This window comes from Lepidochelys kempii, chromosome 7 (genome assembly GCF_965140265.1).
Source record: "Lepidochelys kempii isolate rLepKem1 chromosome 7, rLepKem1.hap2, whole genome shotgun sequence".
Taxonomy (NCBI): Eukaryota; Metazoa; Chordata; order Testudines; family Cheloniidae; genus Lepidochelys; species Lepidochelys kempii.
Genome location: NC_133262.1, coordinates 744,861 through 765,119, shown reverse-complemented (window position 1 = coordinate 765,119; position 20,259 = coordinate 744,861). Strand labels below are relative to the sequence as shown.

The following is a 20,259-nucleotide window of genomic DNA, read 5'->3' as shown; positions in this document are numbered from 1 at the left end:
AGGGGTGCAGATGCCTTTACTGAAAAGGGCTGTCACAACCAGTCAGGGCTGGCCGGGGGCAGAGCCCCTGGTGCAGGCGGCAGGACAGGCCCAAGGGGCAGCTCTGCCCCTTGCATGTCTTTCAGGTTCCTTCTGCTGCTGGACACACCTAGGAGCCAGTCCAAGTGTACAACATGTTCAGAGGGTGCTACTGCTTCCTCTCAGTCCAACGCCCCGTGCAAACTGCTCCAGCAGGCCCCCAAGGGCTCCGGCGGGGCTGGATGGCACAGCCTTCAGGCCAATGGTGCTGCTGTAGGTGGCTAGGAAAGCAGAGCGCACTTCCTCCAGCCGGGACTCTCGGCCTGCCACTGGCACCAGCCTGCAAGACAGAAGGGGGAGGGGTCAGCAGCAGCCTTCCCTGGAGCTAGCTAGCTAGCCCCAGCCGTACCCCACCATGGGTACACATCAGCCCTTCCCCCAGCAAGGCAGGAACCCCACAGCCCCCGACCGAGTCTGGCTGCAACCTGCCAGCTAACACCACACAGCTCCAAGCCAGGGAGTTAGCAGCAGAATAGTTCTCCGGGGTAGAACCTGTTACTAACCAGTCCCTGGCAGCTGGTGCTAGAGTAGGGGATCCGGGCTGGTGTCCTGGCCCCATGCCAGCCTCGTCTCAAGGTTCCAAGCCCCAGCTCTCCAGCACCTGGGCCACAGTGCTGCATTCTCCCCCCTATGAAGGCAGCAGAACCAGCCCTTCTCTCTGCTTCCCTCCCCCACCCAACCCCCCTCCATCACATCCCTCGTTTTTACAACAGTCCCAGACCTCCCAGCAGACAGTATCACAAACTGTCTCCCTTGGTCCACGCTGGCCTCAGCGGTTGGGCCTGCAGCTCCCGGCCTCTGGCAGAACCTGGGTGTAGCTCCAAGTCTCACCCAGCTACATTTTGTCCCTTGCCAATACCTCACTTTTTGCTCCTCCTGCCCGCATCTGCAAGGCCCGGAGGAGCAGTTTCTGAGGAAAATGGTACACTTCATTTCTGAGTTCACAGGTCAGATTTGACCCTGGATGCTGGCCAAATTCCAGCCTAAGTGGGTCCCGCACGCAGTTTAAGTGGATACTACTAAGCTTCACTTCCTCTGCAGTGAGTTGCAGTTGGGTGCATTGGGATCCTTCTGGACTGACGATTACAGTGATAGCATTTAGTGATCTTTGGGTATTTCCCACTTCTTCTGCCCCTCTCACCTCCCGTCCTCGTACAGCCAGCTCTGAGCACGGGATAAGCTAGGTTGGATTTTGGGAGGTGGGTGAGGGGGTGAAATCCCCGAGGGTTCCAGCCACAATCACTAGAGTGAAGAGATTTTTCACATCTGTTCCACTGCAAGCCTGCGCTGTGTCTGCGTCACTCTCCTAGAGCAGGGCCTGGTTCCCCTGGGACCTGCTCTCCTCTCCAGCTGCTCTAGGTACAGTTTCAGGTCGGGGGCAGAGAGAGAAGATAACAGGATATTCCCGATGAGAATGATTACAGTTCAAAGGCAGCTGTTCTAGGGTTTAGGATTGAAGCAGTTCTTGCTGTGTCTCCACCAATGGAGCCGTGGTTCCCGGAGAGAATAAGACATTCTGCAAAGGTTATGCCAAGGGCAGAGCACAAACCTTCCTCTAGAGACTTCCCTTGATTCTTGCTAGCGCCTGGCTGGATCTCCCCTGGCACAGTTAGTGAGTGGAAGTGTTAACCACCCCCAGCCAACAGCATTCGTCCGGAAACAGCAGCAAGAGGGGAGATCTGGTGGGAGGCTTAAAAACACCAAGTGATACTGAGGCAGCCAACTACGCTGCTAGTTACTTTCCTAAAAGCCAAGCAGGAGGGCATGCTGGAAGGCAACACACTTAACAGATACAGAGGAAATACTTTAGCCTGTAGAACTCTGTGGCACAGGATATTAAGGCAACTTCTTAAAATTAAAAAAAAAAGAATTACATATTTATATGACAAAAGTCTCCTAGTGTTCAGATAATCAGACTGTCTCATGCAGCACAGAAACAAGGGCACATCTTTGGTTGTGCATCTAGACTGGTCGTGTATTTACCTCCCAACTGTCAGCTGCTTACCTGCGCAGCTTTACTGACTGCTTCATATTTAGATTCCCCGTTTATTTCTGAAGGAAAAATAGGTGGTCTGGTTTCCTTCAACAGAGAGGTCAACTAATGCTTGTTAGTGCTGTAGACTAAGTCATGTACACAGCCACTGATGAGCAGTCAAAGAGCTGAGGCAGGCTTTCAGCCAGGCCCCCAGGTTTGTCACTGTATAGAGGGTAGACTTGGATACTGCGGAGATGTTAAAGCTTCACGGGAAGTTTAAACCCCAGCTAAGGGGGCAAGAGGATGCAGGGCCTGAGACAAGACTATGTCCAGGCCAAAACTCCAAACTGGAGACTTTGTGGTAGAGGCCCACAACAGAGTCTGAGTAACGACTCTTTGGAAAATGTCCTGTCAGCAGAGAGCAAGCCTGCGAAAGCTCAGCCATCAGGTGCAAGCTCCATACCCAGAGGGAATTAAAATGGAAACTCGTTTGTATCCTGAACTAAGAGACAGCTGCAACTGTTCCCAACAAAAAGAAAAGGAGTACTTGTGGCACCTTAGAGACTAACCAATTTATTTGAGCATGAGCTTTCGTGAGCTACAGCTCACGATGAAGTGAGCTGTAGCTCACGAAAGCTTATGCTCAAATAAATTGGTTAGTCTCTAAGGTGCCACAAGTACTCCTTTTCTTTTTGCGAATACAGACTAACACGGCTGTTACTCTGTTCCCAACAAAGGCTGCTACTCAGCAGAGAAGGTAAGGACCTGAACCCCAGATCAGGTTTGGAGAAGTCACCTGGATTACCCCACTTGACCCAGAGGCAGACCATTCCAGATGGCCAGTCTAGCCCCACCAGGTGGAGGTTAAGTAGGTTACGGGTCTGAAAGCCATGGAAACCCAAGGCAGCTGGACATCAGGGCCACGGTTTCAGTTGTGAGTTTTTTGGGGGTAGCGGTGGTTAATCAATTATACAAATCTGAGGAAATAAGCAATTCTCCCTTGTCCATTGCCCTTGGCCTGGCTGGGCCCAGAAGTTACACTCTGAGCACTTCACATGCTCCAGATTCCAGGTGCAGACCTGTCCACTGCAGCAGAGGGACGCTGCCAGGACCCACAAGTCACACTGAAATCCCAAACCAGAGGCAACACTTCCAGGAGATTGAGCTGTCTTGAGGCCAGACCCACCTAGGACTTAATGTGGGACTGCAGCTGAGGCTCACTCTGCTTAGTGCTACCCGTTCCCAGACACTGCAGCTACCCTAGCCCGGGGGGGGGGGGGGGAGGGAGGGGACGACTCACCAAAGGACAGACATGAATTAAGCTGTACATTCAAATGGTCATTCATTGACACTAGGTCTTTCAAGATTTCTCCTCCCACCCCTTCCTGCCTGTCAATCACATCTCAGAGCCACATAGAGTGCTCCTCGCAAAAGAGGACTGTCACCACCTTGTGTGGTTGAAGATGCCTTTCTGAGGTCGTGCCCAGCATCCCTCCCAGGGTTTCTGGCTGTTAGTTTAGGGTTTGCGGCAGTGCAGGAAGGTACAGAAGCTGCTGCTGTGGTTCTGGCCTGCAGGACAATAGATGGTCACATTTCATCAAACAGGGCTGGTCGCACGGAGAGTTTGTCTCAAAAGAAACGTGTTTTCCAACCCTCCACCTCCCCCCATTTTAGGAGGCGTTAAAAGGGTGCTAGGAGAGAGCAGCGCAGATGTCTGCAGAACGAGAGCAGTAAAGATTAGCTGACAGTTCAGTGCACACACTGCATCCGCCACTGTGCAGTCACTGGATTGACAGTTCAGAGGGAGAGACAGCAGCTGACATTTTTTAGTTGCAATTAAAATGCATTTCATGTCTTTGAAGGTCCCTCACAAATAACTTGCTGTCTGTGGGGCAAAGCATTTGCTTCGCCTCAGTTCTATGAAGCGAATGTCAGGTGTTTATCTGGCACTGTGGCTTGCCCTGAACCATGCTCCGATATGGCATGAGCAAGTGGACAGCTGTAAGTCAAGCAGAGGGTGGAGGGAAGGAAGGAAGGAAGGGGAAAAAAAGCAGCAGCTCAAATGTTTTGGAGGGTCTGGAATCCTTGAGTGCAGGGACTGGACTAGATGACCTCTCAAGGTCCCTTCCAGTTCTAGGATTCTAAAACGTGGTAGAGATAAAGGGTCTCTCTACACAGCAAAGAAAAACCCACGGCTGGCCTGTGCCAGCCGACTCAGGCTGTTTCAGTGCTGTGTCGATTTCCAGGCTCGGGCTGGAGTCCAGAAATCCACATAGCAGTGAAACAGCCCTGTGAGTCCAAGCCAGCTGGGTACTTCCTTGCTGGGTGGACATACCCAGAGAGGCTATGTGGGATCCAGGGAAAGAAACAGGCCTGACTCATTCCTCCCATTCCCTCTCAGTGTTATATGGCAGAACTGCAACCTCTCTCCCAACTTGTGCCCAAACAGTGCAATGACTCCAATGAAGAGCCCAGGATTCCTTTCCCTGCCTCAAGGCTGGGCACAGTTCACGTAACACTAAGCAAGCCTGGTGGTGCGTATGCCGTGGCTTAACTCAGAGTGCTCTGTGGCAGAATGCACTTCTGATAAGCGTTAAGGCAGGGGAGACTTCAGTAGCCCAAACGATTCTTGAGGCTAATGCAGCTCTCTGGCTTGTCCCAGTTTCATAGCCAGTCAACTGTTATGCACAGGGAGCCATCCTCTGTGCTCAGCACACTTACAGGCCACTGTTAGGGAGCTCATCCGGGAAGCTGCCAGGGAGAGCGGCGTCTGTGCTCAGGATTGCATGCTCCTGAATACTGCCACACCCTGTTACCATCTGCCAGCTGCCAAAGTCTGTAGAAACGGAGGATCCAGGCAGGGAGTGGTCCACTGATCTGGGTCAGAAAGAGAGAGGGGACATGGGGCAGTCAGTGAAGTCATGCAATCATAGGCTTTTCTGCTCAACTCTTGTGCCAGTGGGCACGGTGGGGTTGACTGCCAACATTTGTGCCAGCACGTTCTGATGCTGGATGTGAGGGTGCGATGACAAGTGATTCTGGCACATAGCACAAGGCAAACCTTCCTTCCAAAAGCAAAAGGAGAAGCCAAGCTGGTTGTGACCGAGAAAGCAGTAGATTCATTTGTGAGCTGGTAGAGCAAAGCTAGCAAGGAACAGAGGATCATGCAAGAACCGGGAAACCCACCAGCAAGATGCAACAGCACGTCCTGACCCCAGAACCAGAAAAATGGACACTGCCCCACAAAGGGCATCCCTCCACAGCCCACTTCTGCTGTTAACACATCCAAATGCAACTGCGGGGACTTCGAGAATACAAATGTGGCTTGTCTGGTGCCTTCATATACTGGAGACTGTTTGGGAAAGTCCTCGAGAGCCCTGCTTCTGCAGTCAGTGGAATGCGAGTCCCTGAGGGAACACACCTGATCTTGGGGGAAAAGGTAGAGCAGCCACACCAGTGCCCAGCGAGCCCAGAACTGAAGACCTATGAAGATGCTTTTCATTCACTCATCAGGAGCAGTATGCTGCAGGAGCAGGCAGTTAGGCAAAAGGCCCCAAGGACAGGAAAAGGAGCCCAGGAAAGAGGATGTACTCAATGCATGCAGCCTCCTACCAGAAAGGGAAACATGAGTGAACTGGAGGAGTTCCTCTGACAATCTCCACAAGCAGACGCCCGGGAGTGCCTAAGGTCATTGGGCCCTGCAACATGGCAGTGTAGACACATGGCCCACGACACAGAGTTCTCAGCAACCTGGAAGGTGGTTCCGAGTTTGACAGCATGATTGGTGGGTGCGGGGGGGGGGGGGGGGGGGAGAAGCTGGAGAGAAAACTGGTATTGCCATTTACTTGCTGATTTTACAGTAGCAACCTAAGGAGGAATTGAAGAAAAATCCCTGGGCTATTAGAATGCCATCATAGCCTGGAGCTCGGGCAGCTGTGGGCATTGCCAAAGGCTGGAGTTTGCATTTGACCAGCAGTAACCATCCAGATTCTTAAAGGTCACCAGTACATGCAGAGAATAGTGTGTCTCCAGCTGTTAAAAGCCATTACACCTATATCAGAGACACTTGCTTGGTTCTCAATGCGACAACCTCTGGTTTCTTAATATGGCTCAGAATTAGCACAGGCTTCTCCCAGAATGGGGGTTGGCTGTTAAAGCTTATCACGTGCCTTTTACCTGGGTGCCTGTGCTGAGAGATGTATAGAACTCAGACCCAAGGCCACCCTGTCGCCACACTCTCCAGTTCATTGATCTTCCAGGGATTCTGCTGCTCTCCCCCTGGTGAGGACTCCTGTCCTAGCAGATAAGCGTTTATGGGGACACCCTCTCTGGAGAATGAAGATACTATTTCAAGGTTGGAAGAAGAATCTCCTGGTTCCCAGGAAAGAGGGCATGAATCCAAGCAGTAAGAGCTGTTGGTGGTAAGAGCAGAGCCCGCTCCGATGCTTCCGGTGAGCACTGGAACTCAGATGTCACAGGTCGAAACATGAAAGCCAGGTTCGGAGTGACATTTGCTAAAGGGAAGAATTCCCTGCTGTGGCAGGTGGGCGTCACTGAAGCACAAGGTTTAGGAGACAAATGTAAAGAAGCCAGTTTGCTCCCCCAAGCCTACACTTACATGGTGCTTTGAAAACCCATAACAAGGACATCCCATTCCCTAGCCTCAAGGAGCTCCTTATACCCAGAGCCACAGTTGAGAGGTACTCTCCCCCTCCCCTCTTCGATCTCCTTGAGCGAAAGGAGCAGGGATCTGAAGGAAGAGAGGACGTTGGGCAGATGAGGACAGTACAATGCTGAGAACCAGAAGAGGGGAGAGGATTGGGAAGGACACAGGAAGCAAGGGGGAGTAGGGGAAATGAGAGTGGGACTGCAGGTGAGGGCTGGCATCTGAGTGAGGACAAGGCTGTAGCAAGAGGCAGGATAGCAATGGGAATTCAGAGAAGAGGTGAGGAAGGGGACACCAGCTGTCCCTTTGGAGGGCATAAGGGGCAATCCGAGGCAGGGAGGCCAGACCCAGGAAGGTGACAGTAGCTAGGGTGCACTGCAGGCAGGAGAAGGAACGGTGAATTAGAGCTAGACAAAGCAGCAAGAGGACTTTGCAATTGGCTGTGGGGAGAGGGGACATGTGAAATGACAGCAGGATTATGGGAAGGGTTGAGAGTTGCCAATAGAGCCGGGCAAAAGGAGCAGGGGCTGGGCAGAAAGGTGAGGAGATCTATTCTGGAGGGGCTGAGTTTGAGAAGAAGCCAGGGTGGAGATGGATGAGACAAGTCCCAGCATGAATGCACAGAAGGGAGAGCCGGGTACCAGCTAGTGAGAGAAGAGCCGAGGGTGAGGAGCCAGGATGGATCTGAGCGTGAGGTCAGTAAGGCAGGGGAGAGCGAGGCAGTGATGAAGTGCAGCAGGGGCGTTACCAGGGAACACACAGAGGAGTGCTCTGGTGTCGCTAAGTAAGGCCAGGTTCACGTCGAGGTGAGATGATTCCAGCTGCAGAAGACGTCCGGGCAGTGAGACTAATGGCACACCAAGGTTTTGGAGGCAGAGGGAAGAGAAGAGACTGCTTGGAGGCAGACAGGAATGTGCCAGGGGCTCTAGAACAAGGGGCGACTGTAAAGAACAGTCTTCTGCCAAAATCATTTGTTCTATAGCCTCTGCAGACCCACAATGAGATTGTACAGCCTGCCATGGGGGGGGGGGGGGAAGGGGGAAACAGATTCAAACCTGGAGTCACAGCGACCACCCGAATGCTTGGGAAGTTGGGCTAATGGTTAATCACCCCCACTTAAAAATTTGCATCTTATTTTGAACCCAAATTTGGCTAGCTTCAACTTCCAAATAATTGCATCTTGTGCTTTTGTCTGCTAGCCTGAAGAGCCCTCTAGTATCAGATGCCTCTTTCCCACGTAGGTACTTCCAGAATGATCAGGTCACCTCAAATCCTCTCTTTGGTAAGCTGAATAGGTAGAGCTTTGAAGTCTCCCTGTACAGCAGGTTTTTCAGCCTTCTTCTTGGAAGCCTCTAGGCAGTGAGGAGCTAACTACACAGCAGCTGTTGTGGTGTAGTTGTGGTGGCCCAGTAGTGCAATTCTGTCCAGGCCACTGCCATCTTCAGCACCGGCCAGGGCTAACGGAAGGGACAAGCCTGGAGCAGAATGACAGCAACGTGGCCACAAGGACTTCGCAGGCTCCTAGGGAAAATGGGGCTGCATGTCTATGGATTCTCCAAGTCCACCTGTGACATGGACAAGGAAGATTCTGGGCCAGACTCCTCATGGCTGTGAACTCTGATGTCCAAAACACTTGCACCAGGGAGCAATTTGCTCTTTTAGGTTTTAGTCTTGTGGGGACCAAAGGTGTCCAAATGGTGCAAGGATGTGCCTAAAACCCTTGTATTTGGGAGGTCTTAAAAGGAGGCATTGCAGGCCAAAGAAGAAAAAGACAACAGAAAGCACAAAGCATCAACTCCAAGGCCAAGGGGGAGACAAATACAATTTGAACTGGATCAATGGTGTGGAGTCTCCTTATGGCCCATCCTGCCTGTCCCACTGCCCCAGAGCAGCTGCACCCCCAACTCTTGCTGTATCCTCCAGAATTTGAACTTCTTCCTTCTGCTTGCTAAGGTCAGGGTCTTCGCTACTTAGCTGAAGGCTCATCTGCTGCTGATTTACCAGAAGGAAGAATCTCATTTCCATTTCACGTGCCTACTACTGTGCTGCCACACAAAAGCTCTGTACAGGAAACGGAGAAGTTCAGAGCTCAGAAGTTCAGTATCTTCCAGTAAAGATATTGGAATGGAACTGGCATAGAGGACAGACAGGAAGCCACCCTCCAATTGTGGTTCTGCTGAAACAGAAACAGCGGTTCGTAGCCCTAAGAATGTCAGAGAAGTGGCCCAAACACTTGTTTTTTAAGCTAGGTAGAGTGCAGCTCCAGACATCAATTTCTCCTCTGGTAGAGCAGATCCTAGCCACTCCAGAAGCTCCAAGTCAGAAAGCCAGCCCTGCACACTGCAATCAGGTTTGAGGTTGAGGTTCCGTCTACAATAGGCAGATTTGTGCTTTTGCTAACTATTGCTACAGGAATTGGGATATTCCTACGACGATGAGTACACGTCTGGCTTTTGGCAGACCTTGGTCTGGATGCTCTGAGTGGCACATCCCCACTCCATCACAGTAGCCCTCCAACTCCTTTCCTTATAAAAGGGATGTGGATAATAAAACAAGTAGAGCAACATGCTGCCAGGGAGTGAGGGGGAGTCGGGGCCCTGCACCCCCACTTCCTGCGATTCACCGGGACTCTCCGCCAGCCAGCGGAACGGAAGGTTTATTAGACGACAGGGACATGGTCTAACACAGAGCTTGTAGGTGCAGAGAACAGGACCCCTCAGTCAGGTCCATCTTGGGGGGCAGGGAACCCAGACCCCAGTTCTGGGCCTCCCCCACCCCGTCTTCCCAGCCAGCTCCAAACTGAAACTCCCTCCAGCCCCTCTTCTGGCCTTTGTCTCTCTTCCGGGCCAGGAGGCCACCTGATCTCTTTGTTCTCCAACACCTTCAGGTGGCACCTTGCAGGGGAGGGCCCCAGGCCATCAGTTGCCAGGAGACAGGGTAAGTTGCCATTCTCTGTGCAGACACCATCACACAGGCCCTCTAGGGCTCTGCCACAATCACACCCCCTTATCCCCCCACCTAGATACTTAAGAAATGCATAGGGGAAACTGAGGCACCCACACGGTATTCAGAGAAAACATTAAGAACATTCCCACTTCGTCACACATGCCCTGTGGGAAGGCCTGACCATCAGCACCAATGCCTAAGCAGCCATTCCTCTCCAAGAGTTTTCTTGGCTAAAATCAGTTAAAGTTGGTAACAGCTGCATATCTTTTTTACCCAACCACACATGGCCACTTTTTGGAAGACAGCTGTAAAATTTTTGTAAATTGCCAGACTAACCTTTTGGCGACCCCAGATAGAAACTGTGGCTTTCAAGTGTTTATTCCCAGTTGTAATCAGCCATCCATAATGCCTTAATGCAGCAAGTTCCATGGCTGTAGCTCATAAGGGCCCTGGAAATCCCATGATGGCCTTTTGATTTTTGATGGAATGACCAAAGTTGAACTTTTGGAAACTCCTCGTACCCCAATCTACTTCCCAACTGTCTCGACTTCCTGGGCCTCCATGTTCCATCTAGGAGCTTTACAAACATCCTCTTCTCCTGTGACGAATCCATTCTTTCTTGGCTAAGCACTAAAGAGAGAGGTGGTGGCAGGCGTACGGAACGAGTATCCCAGACTGAGATGTTAGTTCAACAGGAATATGTCAGGCAGTCACCTGATACAATACCTAAAGCATAAATAATAAAGACCCAGTTGGACCTAAATTCTGAAGCAAGATTCCTGGATTCTGAGACTCCCTGCTGCGCGGGCTCATCGAGCCAAGGGTAGTTTTTAATTACATGGAAAGTGACTGGTGGGGGCACAGCAGCCCACGTTTATTTTACTATTTCATTCAGGTTTGCACTGGCCCCACAGCTTTAACTATGTCAAAGAACTGAAATAATCCCTAGAGCACTTGGGAAAGAGGGACAAAGCACTCCCAAAACACAGGCACCCAGGTGAGGAGGGGGACGGCCGGCAGGTCTCACAGCCCCTGTCACGAGCAGTGGGGTACAGAAGTGTACCCCACAGAGAAGGAGAGGGGAGACTGGGTGGCATGCGAGCGTCAAGCCCGAAGAGGGCAAGAGATTCGCTCGTTTAGAAACAAAGCTGTCTGCAGGGGGTGCACACAACTATCTGGTATCATAGCAGGATCTGCATCAGAGCTGCGCTCTTCTCACAAACATCTGATGGTGGAGAGGGGACACTAGGATGAAAATGAGCCTCAGACCCCCCCGCGTTGGAGGAGAATCCCTCAGAAATAAGAGACAGGGTAGTGAGACACGACAGACAGAATATAAAGAGGAGGGGCACGGCTGTCCCTTTACGCAAGTGCAGCAGGACGATTAAGTCTGCTGGCTCCCTAGGTGGGCCACAAACTAGCAACTGCTACCCTAAAATGGTTCCATGTAATTAGGTCATGGCTCCCCGTGCAGCACCTTTCCCCACAGAACGCTCTCTCTGGCTTCCTGAGCATGCAGCCTCCGCCTGCAAGGAGGGAGTCGAGGCTTTCAGCAGAGGAGCAGCCAAGACTAGCTCCTCTTCTACAAAAAGCGTGCAGACTCGTGTCAGCCAGCCTGGCTGCTTGGCTTGCATCTCACTCCTTTTCTGCCTTCTTCACATGCCATTTGTCCATGTAGTTATAAACCATTTGGAGAAGAGGCTGCATTTCCCTGCACCCTTACACTAGTGCAAGCATCACCAAATTCAGCTGCAAAGTATTAATGCTCTTCAGAAGGTTAAAACAATCACAAACTGGCCGAGAGCATCGATTTCAGAGGTAGGACAGGCAGGTTTCTTGCAGCCCCTTCCAGCCCTCGGATGGAAACGGCTGGCAAGCGGCACTTGGCAGCTAGTGGCATTTACAATATTGGCTAAATCTCAGGCACCTATTACCAGTCTTCTTAATGCTGTAGCATCCTGGAGCACAGTACGGCATGAGCACAATCCCCCTGCAGCATAAGCCACATGCCAATCACAGACCCACAGGTTAGCAGGGACCACAAGGGTCAGCTAGTCTAACCCACTGTCAAGGTGCAGGATTTGTTGTGTCTAAACCATCCAAGAGAGACGGCTATCCAGCCTCCTTTGGAAAACCTCCGGGGAAGGAGCTTCCACAGCCTCCCTAAGCAGGCTGTTCCACTGTCCTACTGTTCTTACAGTTAGGGGAAGTTTTTTCTTGGCTTTAATCTAAATCTGCTATGCTATGGTTTGAACCCATTGCTTCTTGTCCTGCCCTTGGTGGCAAAAGAGAACAACTTTTCTGCATCTTTTTCGTGGCAGCCTTTCAAGTATCTGAAGACCGCTATCATATCCCCCCATCTCTTTTCCAAACTAACCATACCCAGTTCCTTCAGCCTTTGCTCATATTGGTTGCATTCCATCCCTTTGATAATTTTTGTCGCTTGCCTCTGGAGCATTTCCAGTTTCTCTACATCCTTTCTATACACTGGTGACCAAAGTTGGACACCGCTACTCCGGCTGAGGTCTCACCAGGGCTGAATAGAATGATACCATCGCCTCCCATGACTTGCATGCTATGCCTCTGCTAATGCAACCTACAATTGCATTTGCTTTTTTTGCAACAGCACTGCACTGTTGACTCATGCAGAGGCTTTGATCCACCACAACTCCCAGATCCTTCTCAGCAGTGCTGCTGCCAAGCCAGTTTCCCTCCATTCTGTATTTGTGCCTTTGGTTTTTCTTCCCTAAGTGTAGCACCTTACATTTGTCTTTGCTGAATGTCATTGTGTTCTCTAGAGCACAGTTCTCCAATTTATCAAGATGCCTTTGAATTTTAGATCTATTCTCCAAAGTACTAGCAACCTCCCCCCACCCCTGCCAGCTTTGTGTCATCTGCAAACCTGATCAGTCTGCTCTCTGTATCTACATCCAGGTCATTAATAAGGATGTTAAACACCACCGGACCCAGAACAGATCCCTGTGGAACCCCACTTGAGACCTCCCTCCTACCCAACATCATTCCATTAATAGTTACTCTTTGTTTGCAGTCATTTAACTAATTATGTACCCATTTAACAGTAGTTCTGTCAAGCCTGCTTTTCTCCAGCTTACTTATCAGAATGTCCTGTGGGACTGTCAAAAGCCTTGCTGAAGGCCAGGTATATTATATCCACCGCATTCCCAAACCAGTTACCCTGTCAAAGAAGGAAATCAAGCTGGTTTGGCAGGGTTTGTTCTTGGTAAATCCATGGTGGCTGCTGGTGATCATCCCTCTGTCCTCCCAGTATTCGCACATGGAATGTTTGATACGTGGCTCTCGTCGCTGCCCGGGTATCGAGGTCAGGCTGCCTGGTCTATAGTTCCCCGGCTCCTCCTTTCCCCCCCCTTTTAAAGATGGGCACAATGTTAGCCCTTCTCCAGTCTTCTGGGACCTCAGTCAGGGTCTTGGCAACTTCACACTCTTAGCCACAGTATCAGTTCAATTTGTAGCGTAATCAGAGCTTCAGTTCTGGAAAAACTCCTCATTTCCTTCTGCAGATATTTCAGTCCTGGTCCTGGCAAGTTTTGGGCCTGATTTCTAACACCTTTAGGACATAGAGAATGACAGATGCCCAGCACAGACATGGTAAAACCTCTAGCTACCAAGCACCTCAAAGCAAGTGTGAGAAAAATTTCCCAGTGCTGGCCAAACAGAATACATTATGGTTACCAACTACAGCATCCACAGATCCCACTGCGTAGCCACACCAGGGGGTGCTGCTCTGTGCAGTCAGCGCACATTACTGAACTGGCTGCAGCAGCATTTAGAGCTAGCGTTTCCTGTGATTCACACAGCTGCCAGAACCCCGGATTCCTTGCCTCACGACCGAACACAGCACACCAGGGCTGGTTAACAGACACAATACAAACACAGGCAAAGTTTACCCAGTTTGCTAACCCAGCGTCATGATGTGTGTGCTTGCGAGTCAATGGCCCAACGCAGACACACTGCGTTTCTCTGCAGCTTCACCAGCTACTCCTCCCAGAAGTAGTGTGAAACACGAGCTCAAGCGCACTGTATTTACAGCTCAATCCACATGGGCACAAGGAGTTAGAGGCAACTTGTGTTGCTTTCTAGACACAAAGCATTCAGCTGGAGAGACCATCGTGTCCTGCTCTGCAAATAAATCCAAGGCATCTCCACAGACATGTCTAGCAAGTTTGGGAAGCACACCCTATGCAGAGATGTGGTGGGAAGTGGTTTTCTGTCAGCCAGAGACCTGACATCTGACTTTGCCTTTAAACTGGGTCATGGGCCACTAATCACATTATTAGTATGACAGAAGCTCCAGGGCAAATCTCTTGTGATCCAGCCCCTGGAGGAGCCCACACACTGGCCAAGTGTAACATATGCAACATTTCCCTCTAGGATGCCCCAGTGGAAACACCTAAAGGGTCATCCTGGCGTTCAATCTTTAGGTGTTCTGCTCAGGTGCCCTTCCCCTGCCTCCATGACAAGTCAGCATTACTCTGCTCTCCATTCCGGCTGCACCTGGAACAACGGGGATTAGCGGCTTGAAGTGCTGTTGGCCCACTAGGAACAGTCCATTTCTCCCCTGCTGCTGCTGCCGGGATAAGTGTTTTGTTGCCATGACCACATGGCCAGAGGATTAGATAGTCAAGTGCAATTGTTTCCTCAGCTTAGACCTTCCCCAGGAACCAGCCTCCCGCTGTAGAGACAAGAGCATTTCTGGCAGCATGGTCAGCCAGTGGACTCCAGCTGCTCCCATGAGGATACTCCAGCCAAGTATCTGGCTGCTTAACTCTGTTCATAAGGGGACAAGGGAAAGGGCTTCCTCCTTGCTCTCCTCTCACATATGCTCCTCTCGCTCCAGCACAGTGATGCTGGATGGACAGGTCAGTGGATAGGATGTTGGCCTGGGCCCCAGGAGCCCTGGGTTCAATTTCCCGCTCTGCCAGGGACTTCCCTGTGACCTGGGGCAAGTCACTTAGCTTCTCTGTGCCTCAGGGATAAGTACATTGATGAGTGGGAAACACTTTGACATCTACTGGTGAAACACACTATATAGGAAATAATATTGCCTATTTTGCATTCAAATGTACGTTCCCCCCAGTCTCCAGGTACAACTTCAGCTGGAGATTGCGACAGACTCTCTGTGACTGGATGTGACCCGGATTCACATAGCCAGAGGAAGAACTAGCCGTGCTGAGTGCTGCGATGCAATCCCTTCCCTTCCCCAGCCACAGGACACGCAGACACCATTCATGGAATTCCGGGCAAGGGGAAGGCCCCAGCCATGTCAGTCTCTAATTAGGTGGGTGTCTTTGGACCATGCTCCCAGCTAGTCCAGTAGTGATCAGCTCAATCCCTGGAGAAGGCAGGCAGGCTGTGTATGGACCAAGGGGTGGCTGGATTCAGCAGGGAAGTGGGAGCTGGAGCAGTGTAACTGGAGCCAGAGGACTAGACCAACTGCTGCCCTGCAAACTGCACCCCTTTCCCTAGGGCCACCCAGCCATGAGCTTACAGCTGGCTTTCAAGGGCATGGGGGGGGGGGAAAGAGAAAATCCAAGCTGCTTCTGCATCAAGGTAAGGAGCCAAGTCAAGGCTCCTTACATTGCTGGAGCTGCTGGCCAAGCGCAGAGATTCCAGCTGCCTGCACACAGCTGTCTTGATCCCCTCAGCCTTATTACTGATGCCCTCCCCTGTGCTCCTGGCTCCAGTATTTACCACTGCAGAGTCCAGCCCCGGTTCACCCCACCCCATGCTCTTGTGCAGGAGCCTGTATATTCCAATTGTCCAAGGGAACGAGAGTCCAACTCAGCCCATTACACACAACTGTCTCCACGAGGCAGCAGGCTGGAGCCAGTATGAACAGGACGTGTCCCGTTAGAAGAGCTGTGCTCCGAGTTCTCCTGGGGAAGTCACGGATCAGCATAATGACGAGCTGGAAGACTCTAGAAAGGGGAGGAATGTTCCTAGTGGAAATTTCAGTGTGCTTCTGCTTGGTCCCAGTTAACGGCATGAGACGGCCACCCCTTCTTGGGCATTGTTTAGCAGGGCAGAGAAAGAGCTACCAGCAGGGCTGATGGATGGACAGAACAAACTTTACCCTACTGGTTGCTACTGCCTCTGCCTGGCCATCTCTTGGGACTGCAGAATCCAGCATGACTCTCTTGGGTATTCACCCTGAGTGGGAAAGGCATCCTTACCAGACAGACCCAGGGAGGGACATCAGCTGCACTGGCTTTTGCTAAATCCTGAACACTGGGGTCCTGCTGTCATCCCTCCCCGGGGTCACTTTTCCTTCTCCGACCTTGTTTCTCTTCCTTCCCCTCTTATAAGACAGAGGCAAAAGTCTGGCTGAGCTGCCAAGACAGTGCCTCCTTTTACAACAGACTGGGAGCCTGTGACCAGAGAGGCAGCTTAGCCAGCGTCAGTGAGGGGCTACGCTGGTCCTCTGTTACTCCAGCAGGGAGGTTGCAAACAAAAGCAGCCATCAAGATACAGAAGCTGTATTTGTCTTTGCTATTTCCCCCTCCCCTTGGGCCATTATCTTCCCGTCGCCTGTTCATTTCAAGACAAAACAACAGCAGCAGCTTGAGACCATCAAAATGACCGCCTGCGGCACAGAGAGGACCCTTCAGAGACGGTCAGTGGTTTCTCTCTGTAACACGGACTCCACACACACACCAAGTGCAATTAAAGGCTCTACCTGTTTTTCTTCTGTTTCACTAGATTGAGGAGAGGTCAATACAATTTAAATGGCGGCTGTTGTGATGGGAGTCACCAGCGACAACTCAGCAGGAAACCCCACATAATAGTGAACAAGGGCTTAACAACATCTTATCCCTCACAGGCCCTCAACACACAGAGTCCCTCAACATGCAGGTTCCTCCTCTCCATCCCTTGCTCCCCAGACTCCCCTCCCAAGTACCCCAGCTCGCTGGTGCTGCAGAAAGGCAGTGATCAGACTCGAGGCTGCTGGAATTCCCTTCATTATGGAAAGCAACTCACTTGATTTTAGCCTGTGTCCTGGCAAACCCCCGGCTTCCCACCATGCCCCCCTGCACTGTGGGAAAGCACAGCCACCACACAGCCCGACGTGTAGGCCGAGCCCCTGTGCTGTGCAAGCCTCACTGCCTGCTCTTAGCAATTACATCTTCCTCTGCCATAGGCACCCCGGGGTTCAGGGGAACAGACTCAGATGTCAATGGGTGCAGTTCAGTTCGAGCAGGTCCCCGTTCCCCCGCCACATGACACTTAACTTCAAGTCTCCTGTGCACATACTGAACACTCACTGCCAAGCACAGAGCGCACCTCCAGCATCGGGAGAGCTGAGCATGCAGGCGGGAGAGACCAGAGACCCTGTACTGACGGAATCAGCGGGGCTGAGACTGGCATGCAGTTCAGGTCAGGTGGGACCACCATCACCAGCTCTGCCTCCGCACACTTATGTTATTCATGCATATGGACTGAGGCAAAAATCACCGGGAGCAATTCTCTGGCCTGTATTATACAGATAATGGCCCCCTTCTGAGCTTCAGTCTCTGAACCCACTGCACTCCAGGTCTTCAGAGCAGCATGAATACAGCTCTCCTTCCCTAAACCTGACCTTCATTTTGCTAAGAAATGGTCTGCTCTGGTGCACCTCACCTGGGTTTCGGGACCTCCAGTGGGCTGCTTCCGACCCTCAGGAAGGTGTCCGAATGGTTTGAGGAGGAGGAGCTAGAGGACTTTGCTTCCTGGTAAGGCAGTCTGTCTTCAGACTGTGGGGTCCGGCTCCAGAGCACTGTTTGGGGAGAGGATGTGCGACTCTTCCTCCTGCAGGACAACAGGAGCCCTGGGTGAGAAGTCAGCTTCCCCATGCAAGAAGCCATTCCACCTCAGGGCAGAGATTCCCCCCTCACCCGCCCCCAACTACAGAGATTCAGCTCCCTCCAAGCCCAGGAGAACAAATTAGTCAGGTGTAACTGCACCAGCAGAGTCTGCCAGACAGATGTGCCCTGCCCCCAGCATCTTCTGAGCTCTTGCCCTCCCCCCCCCCACCCCTCGAGCCAGCTCACACTTCTGGAGTGTGGCATGTCAGAGAAGAGAGGGAGCAAGAGGCCACCTTGGCCCATCACCCAGGGGCCAGGCCAGGATCGGCCCATCCGGGACCATCCTAATGTCCTGCCCCATCTCATTTTAACATGCCCTAAGCGCCAGGCCTCCCAGCACGTCTCTGGGGAAAGACGACTCCAGTCGAATGGCAATTCTCCAGTGAACGCCCATAGCTGCGTGCAGTGCTGTCATGAAGGGGTCGCCTGCACTGCAATGAAACACTTGCAGCTGGATCGTGTCAGCTGACTCAGCTTGCGGGGCTGTAAAATTGAGGTGTAGACATTTGGGCACAGGGACCCCTCCCTCCTCATGGGGACCCAGAGCTTGGACTGCAGCCTGAGCCCAAACGTCTACACTGCAATTTTACTTCCCCAAGAGCTGGAGTCAGCCAACGCAGGCCAGTGGTGGGGGTTTCACAGCAGCGTAGACATATCCAGGGGAATAAACCTGTGTAAGCAGCTCAGAGGTGAGGGATCCGAGAGGACAGAACAAGTCAGCCAGCCGTGCCAGGCCTCTGATCACGGTCACTCCTCTCTGACATTCCTCCATTTGGGCCCCCTGCTGACAGGGGGCAGCCGCATCACAGCTCGAGACAGTGCTGCTCTCCCTACGTGGGTGGCATGTCTCTGCATTGCCCCTCTTCTAGTCAGACCACATGCCAAACTCCTGTCCAGTTTGCTGCCCACCACTGCCTCCCGGCTGACAGCCATTACTGCTTCCCTTACATGCCTGCCCACGAAGGGAGAGTTCTGAACTGATCCCCCAGCCTTGCAAGTCAATCAGGGTTCCCCTCAGACACCAAGGATTTTCTGGCAGGAGTGCCAGCTCCATTCTCCCAAACGACAAGCAGTTGGCCAAAACCCTCTCTAGCCCTTACTCTCTTGCTGGTACTGTAGTGTTGTCCTCAGTGCAAACCAGCAGAGCTAATGAAATGCCCCATATGGTGACAAGAACTGGGGCAGGCAGAGCCCTGAAGGAAGGTTTTAAATCCAAGGACCCCTACAAGCTAGTGTGGCCATCCTGGCTTCCAAAGAGACCACAAGCACAGACAGCAGAGAATCCACAGCTAAACCCATCTCTTTGTGCAGAGGAGGAGAACCCTGTGTCCTCCCTTTACCCCCCAAGGGCTTGTCTGCACCATGGGGGCTCCCGTGCCATAGCTGGGGTGCCCCAGCAATGCTGCTGTCACAGCCACGGAGGGTTTCCGTTGCTGGAGGAACTTCACCTCCCGAGAGGCAGTAGCTAGGCTGAGAAGCATTCTTCTGTCCACCAAGCTGTGTCTGGGGGTGAGGCAGGCACAACGATGGTGTTCAGTTTTTTCACACCTCTGAGCAAGTACTTATGTTGATCTAGACATTTAGTGTAGACCAAGTCTCAGATGTCCCACACCTCAGCCGCTAACGGCGTGCTATGGACCTCACATCAACGCTCTGCCAACATTCCTCCCTGCATAACCTGCAAGGATCTCCATGTATAGCTAAGCAAGGAGTGCCTGGCGTTTGGCAGAACGCATGTACGCCGAATTGTTTGGCACCCACAGCAACGCCCCAGCCCCCCGGCACCCACAGTAAGTGAGCGAAGCAAAAAACACACAAGTGTGAGTCAACCCCACAAGAACAGCAGCTGTTTCCTCCTCTAGTTTTCCCAGTGCATCCTGGCTAGTCCATGTTTTGCTTCAGCAGGAAGCGCCTGGGGGACGAACAATGCTATTCAGGTTTTGAGTCTGTGGCCTACTGTTGTGGGTCCTATGAAGTACTGGCCATTACCCAGAGCCCTGGGGTGGGGGAGCTGCTTTGTACTTGTCGCGGTCGAGTTGCAGTGGACAGCCAGTCGCTTGTGTTAGAGGTGACCCTGCACTAGGTCAGGTATACAAGTGCGCTGTTTCAGGCTTCTCATCCCTGCTCTCATGGTCCTCAGGTTCGTTAAACATCTCACTGCACCAGGCGTGAGGAAGCCTGGGCTGCCAGAAGCGTGCCGCAGGTTACTCTCCCCCAGAGCGTCTCCAGACGCCCCAAGCACAGCCCAAATTTAATTTAAAATAATTGCAGCACAAAATAGCACTGCTGCTCGCGTTTCGGGAGAGGAGAGAAAAAAATTAAACTCAGAGGGGCAATCCCAGAGAAAGGCTCTGAAATCCCCAATCCCAGCTGCCCCTACAACAATGAGCCTGCCAGATACCCGCCCTTTCCTGACCCCAATTTCACCATTGTGGCTTCATACCAGCCACAGGGTAACCAGATCTAGGAGAGACTCTCTCCCGTCACTTTTCAGGAGAAGTGGTCAGTGTTTTGCAATCTTTTCGGAGCCATCTTCAAGAGCTGTAAGTAACAGTCTAGCCAGCTTCTGCCCGCAGGCCAGCCACTTGGCTTTACAGAGGCTGCTCTTAGCTTGGGCGGCCCACTGTACGGGGTTAACCCCGGCTCCAGCTGGCATCACCACTCTGCGCAAGTGGGAGGAGATGCCAGCTGGGTGCACGGGGAGGGAGGCCTGC

The 20,259-nt window shown here is 52.1% G+C and overlaps 1 protein-coding gene across 7 annotated transcripts in view; it reads right to left on the bottom strand.

The window, feature by feature from the left end:
• The window catches only part of MTMR14 (myotubularin related protein 14), a 55,356-nt gene continuing 35,097 nt past the window's right edge, over positions 1–20,259 (bottom strand). For 6 of the 7 annotated variants that reach the window (XM_073350792.1, XM_073350787.1, XM_073350789.1 and 3 more), the window contains 3 exons: positions 17,322–17,489; positions 4,775–4,930; positions 1–358 (listed from right to left, as the gene is read on the bottom strand). In XM_073350792.1, the coding sequence (XP_073206893.1) occupies positions 178–358; positions 4,775–4,930; positions 17,322–17,489 (505 nt within the window). In that variant the 3' untranslated portion in view covers positions 1–177. The remainder of the gene's footprint in view (positions 359–4,774; positions 4,931–17,321; positions 17,490–20,259) is intronic. The other variant, XM_073350791.1, reaches the window with a different exon arrangement.